This window comes from Pteropus alecto, unplaced genomic scaffold (assembly GCF_000325575.1).
Source record: "Pteropus alecto unplaced genomic scaffold, ASM32557v1 scaffold341, whole genome shotgun sequence".
NCBI lineage: Eukaryota > Metazoa > Chordata > Mammalia > Chiroptera > Pteropodidae > Pteropus > Pteropus alecto.
In genome coordinates this window covers 489,233-498,538 of record NW_006430739.1, presented here as the reverse complement: position 1 = coordinate 498,538, position 9,306 = coordinate 489,233, and the positions used below count along the sequence as shown (strand labels likewise).

The 9,306-nt window shown below is 48.6% G+C and overlaps 1 protein-coding gene across 7 annotated transcripts in view; it reads left to right on the top strand.

The window, feature by feature from the left end:
- Positions 1-9,306, top strand: part of MAMLD1 (mastermind like domain containing 1) — a 55,599-nt gene that overhangs the window by 16,187 nt on the left and 30,106 nt on the right. For 4 of the 7 annotated variants that reach the window (XM_015595498.2, XM_015595492.2, XM_025051665.1 and 1 more), the window contains exons 2-3: positions 752-2,503; positions 2,705-2,857. In XM_015595498.2, the coding sequence (XP_015450984.1) occupies positions 752-2,503; positions 2,705-2,857 (1,905 nt within the window). The remainder of the gene's footprint in view (positions 1-751; positions 2,504-2,704; positions 2,858-9,306) is intronic. The other 3 variants (XM_025051651.1, XM_006905508.3, XM_025051670.1) reach the window with 1 other exon arrangement.

Sequence of the window (9,306 nt, the reverse complement as noted above, 5' to 3'; positions counted from 1 at the left end):
TTTTTGCTTTACAGGTCATTCTCATTAAAAACAAGCTATACAAAAATATAGAGAACAGAAAGGAAATTGCATATATGTTCTTAAGTTATTTTTGTAAGCTCATGGCAATGTGTGTGTGTGTGTTTATGTGTTTGTGTGTAAAAATAAATGGAATCATGCTTAAATGACTGTTCTGCAACTTGTGCTTTCCTCTTAACAGTGTGTCTTAGACAGCCGCCCAAAACAACACACCCAGATCTACTTCATTCCTCTAAAAGCTCTGTTGTATTCCTTTATCACCGCAGCCTGATGCATTTAACGAAGACAGGGAGGCAACCTAAAAGTTCTGTGTCTGTGTTATGCTTTTCGTTTTAAAAAATCTGGGTATCTGTAGATAGGCAGGAATCGAAAATATCTTAGCTACTTCTAGTTTGCTCTGAAATGTCTGCTTTTGGCAGCACAGTTCATCTAGTGACTTCTGCATAGTTTCATTGAACTCTCGTTTAAGTGGGCAAAGAATATGCTTTCTGTCATGTTTAGTATACAGATAACATAATGGCTTATTTGAAATGTAATAAGACAGTTTCAATGAAACACAATAAAGAAACAAGCATTATGGTTCCAAAGATAGGTTATATGATATAGTTTTGATAATTATGTCTTAAAACTGAGATATTTGTTTTATCTTACAAGTTTCCTGTTCATTAACTTTAATGTGCCAAGCCTTTATTAAAAAATCCTCTCTCTCTCTCTCTCTCTTTCTCTCTCATAGGGAGCCATTAAGAGGAGGCAGGAAGGAGACAACTTCCAGTTTCCAGGCATGGCTGACGGGGGTTACCCTAATAAAATCAAGAGGCCTTGCCTTGAAGATGTCACCCTTTCTATGGGCACAGGTGCCCATCCCAGCCATCCCAGCCATCCCAGCCATCCCAGCCATCCCAGCCATCCCAGCATGCCTTGTGCAGAGCTGCAGGTTCCTCCACTGACAATGAACCCTAACCCTACGGCCATGGGAGTAGCGGGCCATCATTCATTACTACTCGAAAATAATCCCATGAACAGCAGTGTAATGGGCTCACCATTTGTGGTACCACCGACCACAGAAATGGGACTGAAAGGGCCTACTGTTCCTTACTATGATAAAACCAATAGTGTGCCAGCTGTGGACCAGGAACTTCAAGAACTACTGGAGGAGCTAACAAAAATTCAAGACCCTTCTCCGAATGAGCTAGATCTGGAGAAGATCCTGGGGAGCAAGCCAGCAGAACCATTGGCCCTAGATCATCCTCAGGCAACCCTGGGCACAACTCGTAAGCCTTCAGCTCAGATGCCACCATTGGAGAGTCTTGGATCCAGCAAGGAGTTTGCTTCTGGTTGCAGCCAGGTCACTGGCATGTCACTTCAAGTCCCGCTCTCATCTGCAGGGATCAACTATTCAATTCCCTCCACCAGTAAGCAGATGGTCTCACCCAGCTGTGCGACAACGCAGTCTAAGAGCCAGGTCCAGGTGATGCACCCTGTGGCTTTGCCCCCGCTCCCGGTGCCTCAGTGGCATCATGCCCACCAGCTGAAGGTGTTGGCGGCCAGCAAGCAGGGATCTGCCACGAAGCAGCCAGGGTCCACCTCCAGTTGGTCTGCCCTGCCTCCTCCAGGCCTCTCCCCAACTTACGGCCCAGTGCCATCGCCACACCCGCCGCCGTCATTCGGCTCACAGAGCCTCATGGTATCCTGCATGTCATCCAGCAACCTGCCGGGGAGTGTTCTCCAAGCTTCTCCCAATGCCTTAGTCTCAAGCATGGCATCCAGCAGCAATGCTGCCCTTGGGCCCACCATGCCCTATGCTCCTGAGAAGCTCCCCAGCCCAGCTGTCAATCAACAGCCGCAGTTCAGCCCACAGAGCTCAATTCTTGCCAACCTGGTATCCTCTACCATCAAAAGCCCTCAGGGCCACCTGATGTCTGCTCTGCCCACCAGCAGCCTGGGGCCCTCCCCACCCTACCGCCCAGAGAAGCTCTCCAGCCCAGGCTTGCCGCAGCAGTCCTTCACTCCGCAGTGCTCCTTAATCAGCAGCCTCACTCCCAACAGTAATCCGCTAAGCCAGCAGCAGCAGCAGCAGCAGCAGCAACAGCCAACAAATGCCATCTTCAAGCCCATGGTCACCAACTCACCCAAGAACCTGAGTGTTATCATGCAGCAAGGGCTAGCCGGCCCCAGCCCAGGAGCGCCAGAGCCATTTACTTTTGGCAACACCAAGCCCTTGTCACATTTCGTTTCTGAGCCGGGCCCCCAGAAGATGCCCTCCATGCCTGCCACCTCTCGGCAGCCTTCCCTGCTCTACTACCTGCAGCAGCCGATGCCAACACAGGGCTCCTCTGCCACTGCCTCCTCCACTGCCACGGCCACCTTGCAGCTGCAGCAGCAGCCGCCTGAGCGTTCTCCGTTCCTTCTGCAGCAGATGATGCAGCAGCCCCAGCGCTTTCAGCGATCGGCAGCCTCGCAGTCCATGCCTCCTCTGCCCAGACAGGTAAGACAGTCTTTTATCTGGTTGGGTTCCTTGCTTTTAGAAATAAGAACCGTGTCTCGTGCTATTGATACCTGGCTTTGGAGGCAAATCCAGGCTCTAGTCCTCTCTGAGGCTGGGCTTGACTCTGGAAAAGTCTGTTTAAGCCAGCTAATTCTGCGTGGTTAAAGCACAGTATTAATGAGGCCAAGGTTATGGTTTCAGTTCCTGTGCAGGAGGAAAACTGCACCCACAGGTGCTGCCAGGGGAAGGAACCAGGGGACACAAGTCACAATCGCACAGAACTGCCTTCCCCTGCACTGGGCCATGGAGCATGTTCCCTCACACAGGACCAGTGAAGTCTTCGTAGGATGCAAGGTAATTGCACTGAAACATTTCAATCTTGTCCCTGCTGGCATAAGGCTTCACACTGAGCCTTCTAGAAATGCCACAGCACACTTCTGCTGAGCAGCTCCAGTGTGCTGTTTGCCACTGCGCTGGATGCTGAAACAGGTCCTAAATGGAAAGGACAGATGCACAAAAGGTAGTTACTCTTTTTTACCATCTCCATTTTACACCTGAAGAAACAAAGGTTCGGAGAGCTGAAATGACTTGCCCAGAGTCACACAGTTAGCAAGGGGCAGAGCAGGAACTTGAAGCCAGGCAGTCTCGCTCCGGAGCCTGTGCTTTCCTCCAAATTACTGTGACTTCTCTTTCTCCCTCCTCTTCTACAGTCTTAGCAGTCACTAAATTCAACCGATTCTGCCTGGGTGGTGTTGATCACAGTTCCCACTTTTCGTTGTTTTGATTCCTACCTGTATTAATTACCTATAGCGGTGTACAAAATTACTCCAAGAATTCTACTTACAACAACATGTATATTACCTCACAGTTTCTGTGGGTGGGAATCCTGCCAGGGCTTAGCTGGGTTTTCTGCCTCTGAGTCTCTTGTAAGGCTGTATGTAGTCATCTCAAGGATCAACTGGGTAGGATCTGCTTCCAGGCTCACTCCCATGGCTGTTGCCATGAAGCTGTTCCTTGCAGGTTGTTGGAGTGAGGTCTCAGTTCCTCATGAGCTGTTGGCCAGAGGCCTCCCATGGTTCCTTGCCATAGGGGCCTCTTTCTAGAGCATCTCACAATATGGCAGCCGGCTTTATCTGTGTGAGCAAGAGAGAACTATGCCAGCAAGAGAGGCAGGGGGAGTGCCAACAAATCAGAAGTTAGAGTTCTTATAACCTAGTCTTAAAAGTGATATCCCATCACTTTTTCCGTATTCCATTCATTAGATGCAAGTGTGAAGGTCTGAATACCAGGAGGGGATTACATGAAGGTGTGAATACCAAGAAGCAGGGATCAATGATGTCTGCCAGAATACTGTCTGTCATGGTCTCTCCTTCCCATTTGCTGTCATTCCTGCCCACGTTCAGGCCCTCTTTATTCTTTGTCTGAACTCGTATAGTTGACTCTTAGACTGGTTTCCACCAATAAACCATATATTATTCTAACTATCATTTTGCTCTAACAGAGACCTGATCAGGTTTCATAGTTGCTCAGAAATGTCCAGAGGCCCATAACCTGCCTCCGTCTACTTCCTTAGACTGATTTCTATAACCCGGAAGTGCTTGCAGCTCCTGGCCCACTCTGTGTTCTTGGCCTTTACTCCAGCTGTTCCCTGCACCTGGCCTTCCCTTTCCACTTTTTCCTTCCTATCACACTCTTACAGCTCCTGAGGCTCAGGCACCACCCCTTCCACAAAGCTTCTTCCTGAATGTCCTCAGCACTTCCATCTCCCACTTCTGTAAAGAAGCCAAGGAGGAGATGGCCGTAAAGTGCTTGACCAGGGACCTGGCCCAAGAGAAACACCTGTCCACTGCCCTCTTTACTGAGGGCCCTAGATGAGCATGACTGTGGCAGACACCAAAGGATAGAGACCTTGTCTTTTTCATCCAGGTCTCATGAAGCATAGCCAAGCAGAGAACTTCACCCCAGGGAATTGGTCCTTTGATGGATGCACACAGCAAGCAGAGCTTCCGTGGGGATGGCCAGGGTGAGCGGCAGGCCCTTGTCTGCAGGTCAGGAGCACTTAGGTTTGATTCTGTTATAGGCCTGTTGCCATCCGTTTTCATGGATCTGTGCAGCTGGCTCAGTGGACCACCAGCATCGGCACTGGAATTCTTACCCTAGCAGGCAAGGTCCTCAGCCTGGTGACATGTCCCCATCTAACATGATGAGCTCTTTGGGTTTTTTTATGTCTTCAATGGGGTACATTTGTAGCCTGACTATGTGCCCTCAGAGCCGGATCAGTTGGCTCCGAAGGAGAATCCTTAATAATTGAGGTTATAGAAAAATCACGCCCAACTAATTACCTGGGTGGAGTTGGAGAAAGTGGTCAGGAGAAAAGACCAAGTAGCTAAGCTCCCTGAGGCTAGGAGGGGCTCAGGTGGCCTTCAACTGCAGAGGTGTAAGGCTGGACTCCCCGAATGGGATGCTATTGCTGCCAAGAGCTGTCTCCCCAGCCAGTGCCAGGCAGTGCCTGTGGGCCAGGCACGTAACCCAGTTTTTAACTTGCCTTTTCTCATTTTAATCCTCGGAGACAGGAGCTGTTATCATTCCCTTTAAAGCTGAGAAGATTCAGGCACAGCAAAGTCACTAGAGTTGCCCATAGTCACACAGCAGTCAGGGCCGGAGCAGGAAGCCTGACTATAGAGCCCGTACTCATAACCCCATGCCCGCGGCACTGCCTCCAGAACTTTGCATTCCTGTGTGAACCTCCTAATTATTACCTCTTCTACACAATGGACATGATGATAGCTTGAGGATTAAATATGTTAATACATCTAAAGCACTTCAAATAGTACCTTTCAGCAAAGGTTTGCTATCACTATGACTCTACTCTTGGCCCTAAGCCTCCAGGTCTGTTTTCTGGGGGCTAAGATGTGGCTCTCAAAACCTGTGTCAGGACAGAACATTCACTGTGTTCTCTAGACCCTGTGCCTGCCATGAGTTTGACAGGAGTTGTGGGACCACTAGCCTTGTGGTCTCTTCCCGTTCTAAACCCTGCCCTGCCTAGACCACTCTAGGCCTGGTGGTAAAGGAAAAAGGGCCATCTTTGCCCAGCTGGCTGGGATTTCCCCTTTGTTCTTTCTAGAGCTCTCTCACACTCATGCTCCACCCCTCACCCTAGCACCCTGTTCTGTCCATTCTTCTAGCCAAAACGCACTGAGCAGACCTCCAAGCTGGGTACCTCACCAGCTCTGCTGTTTCTTTTTGTGGCCTTTCCCTGCTCACTTTAAGTCTAAGAACTGAGGCCTGGTCAGTCTTCCAGGGGTGAGAAAAGGAGAAAGAGTTGAGTGTTTGAGGCAAGAGTTAGGTCACCCACGGAAAAACAGACAGCAGCCTCAGTAGTGGGAAAGGATAGGCTTCTTGCTGCCAGCAGGGTGAGCTTGTCAAGTTTTACCAATGGCCAGACCGAACCTCAGCAGACATATCTTCCCAACTTCATGGCATTGACTAGCTCGTTGTACTTGCATGGATAATGGCAGTCACCAGATCTTAGTTTTTTCAAGGTGCAGCTTCTAAATGTAAGATGAGAGACCAACTCGTGAACAAATGAAAGTGCCACATCCAGCTGTCTATAGGTGCCCAGCCCTATTTGGAGACTAGTATTTGTCCTCTTGGGGAATTTCACTTTACCTGTTAAGTGAATGATCCAATTTCAGTGGACCCTTTGCTTGCACTGAAGGTAACAGGCAAATATCATCTGGTGTCAGAACAGCAGTTCAGTGTGGTGGTTTAAGTTTAAGCAAGGGCACTGGAGGCAGACAGAACTGGGATTCGAGTCCAGGCACCAACACTGACAGGGCTGTGTGTCAGGAGCAATGCACTTAACCCCCGCAAGCCTCAGCTGCACGTGGGGAAAGGAATCATCCCCATCTCTTAGGGCATTGGAAGACAAAGGAGACACTAAACTGAAATTTCTTAGACTCTTTAGTCACACACCACATGCTCAGGGCCGCTGTAGACCCCCCAGTCTTGAATCTGAGATTCCCCGGGCTCAGATGCATTTACAAATTCAGGACATCTGGGTCTTTAGGAAGGCAACATGGTACATATACCAACTATCGCACAACAACTCTCCAGTGGAATCTAGGCAGCCGTTTCTTTTGTAAAGAAATATGAATATTTAAGTGCAGGTCAAACTGCGCCCCCAGATAAATTTTGGCACCAAAATTACAAAAAATAAGGTAGATTTTCAGAGCTTTTTGAACTTGAAATTAAAGATAAGGAATGTGGATCTGGCATTATTAAGGGAGGGACTCTTTTTGGAGTTGCGACACCCAGCTCTCATGTGCTAGATTTTAATGACCCTCAGATCTCCTCACTGGATTTCCCACCCTGCTCCTAAGGTTGGGTGACACCTCTATTTTTAATCAAGATTAGGCAAAATGGATTTTGTTTTGACACCCGAATGCCCCTTTATCCTGAAATCTGTTGGAGAAACTTTGAGGTACTGGAAAAATAGAAAAATTGGGGTTAGGGCTTCAATTTTACCATCAGCCACTGGTGAATGGAGCTCAAAGACAGAAATGGGTCTATCAAGGAGATGGGAGTTGTGCTCTGGAAGAGTGGGGATAGCAGGAGGCAGCCAGAGTGCCCTCAGTACACATGTTTGCAGAGCCGGCAGTACAGCATCATGGGGAGGAGGGACAGGGAGGGTGGCCAGTTGGAATAAGAACAAAAAAGCCTGAAATCTGATCCTCGAGGCAGGCCGAGGCACAGGGGGAAGGGGGCAGCTGCAGAGAAACAGACCAAAGAGGCGCACGATATTGTTTGGACAGATTTCGAGAGGGACAAGAGAAGGGAACCAAGCCTGCCTTAGAGAAGGCTGGACTTGGCCTCTTCTGGGTTTGCTGTACTTTCTACCTTTAACGTAAGCACCCCATCTCCGTAGCATAAGCAGCCGTGAACACCCAGCAGCTGCAGAGACAGTGGGCGAATCAAGAGAACTTGCTATTTCCCCACCTCGAGGGGCTGGGCCTGCGATGGGCATCTGAGGTGGGGCCTTGGCCTTATTGCCACCCTCACCCAAGAGTCCATCTTGTCCCTGACAAACTGAGCCCTCGGAAGTGCAGCAATCCCAGCATCCAGGGCTGAAGGAAGCCGACACAGGGCAGGGGACAAGGCTTTGGCCCTTGGTGGGTCATGGGCCCCAAGGGCTGGGCTGGGTTCAAGAGAACCCAGGCTTTGGATCACTTGGGTCCAAATCCTGGCTCTGCTGCTTTTTCGTTTGGCAAGCCGTTTGCCGTCTTCCGGCTTTAGTCTCCCCATCTTTAAAATGGAAATACCACTGTACCTATCTAATGGAGTTGCTGGGAGGATTAAATGAGATGAGGTGAAAGTACTTGGCATAGGGCCTGGCACGCAATAATGCTCCATCAATGTTTGCTGCTACTATATCAAGAAAGTTCCTGAAATTCAGAACACCAGTAACCCAGTGAAATAGGTTTGAACTGCCTCAGTGTCCAGGTTCCTCTTCATCTCCCGGGTGGGGACTTGGATAGGAGGGGCAGAGGAGTGCCCTCCCGGAGGTATCAGGGAGAACATTTGCCAGGTGGCTGAACAGAAACCAAATGGCAGACAGATCGGTGACCCTAGACAGGAGCAGAGCCTCCAGGAGCCATGTGAGGGCTGCCCATCCTGCATGGATGCTGAGTAATGAATGCACTCCAGGATGACTCTAGGTGGGCAGAGAGAGGAGCAGCCCAATTCCTCTTACAGTCACCTTGATCCCAACTCTGCTGCTGGCAGCACACTGAAGGCTGCCTGTGGTTTCTAGATTCAGAGAGATGGCCCACTGCTGATAGGCCAAGGGTGAATGGGAGGAGAGTGAGGGCCAGCTTTGCCGGCTGCCTGGTGCCAATGCTGCCAGGAGCGCTGCTTCCACTTGGTGATTGGCATTGGGGGATTGATGTTTCTCACCTGCATTTTTTGGGAGCCTTGCTCAAACTGGGCCCAGATAAGTGCCATAGCCTGCAGAGCACCCACGCTAATCCTTCAGGGAGGCGTCAACCCCCACCCTCTCCCTCCTCTTCACTACTCACTCCCACCTCCAAAAAGAACCGTTGCAGAAACTCAAGATTTTTTTTTTTTTGGTTTGGATATCGGAGACTAGATGTCCATGCTCAGTAGACCAGAACCTTTCATTACTACTGTCTTAATTAGCACTGCAAATTAAAATCTTTACATTCAAACCATGACCTCATTGAAAACAAAAATGATAAAAACAGGTTAGTTAGAGCAAGATAATCCTATTATTGTCAGAGATCTATTGGCTCCATTTTCCACTGGAAAAACAGTGAGGAGCAATGGTGGCCTGTGAGCCTTCTCAGAATTGTTCAACAACATTTAAAAGTAGGTGACCAACCAGAAGGGAGCGGAAAAATTAAAAAACAAAAAACACGTTAAAACAATTATGTATATATAGTATGAAAAAAAATTTCAAAAAAAATTTTTAAATAAAGTCCATTATGTTTATACTTTTACCTACATTCACATCTAAACAAATTAAAAAGAAAAAAGTAAAAGTAGGTGACCATTACCTTGCTGAAATACTTGACTCCTCTAGAATCAGATGCAGCACATATTGTCAAGGAAGGCTCTGATTTTGGACTTACAAGTCCCTTCTCTGGCTTCCCTGCATTCTTCTCTTGTTTTCAGGGTAAGGGTTAGGGGAGAGCAACACTGTTCCCTGTGTTATGAGAAAAATTTCTTCGCATTTGTCTTGTACTAAGTCTGGTGAGAAAGATCACAGATTTCATCAAAGGTTA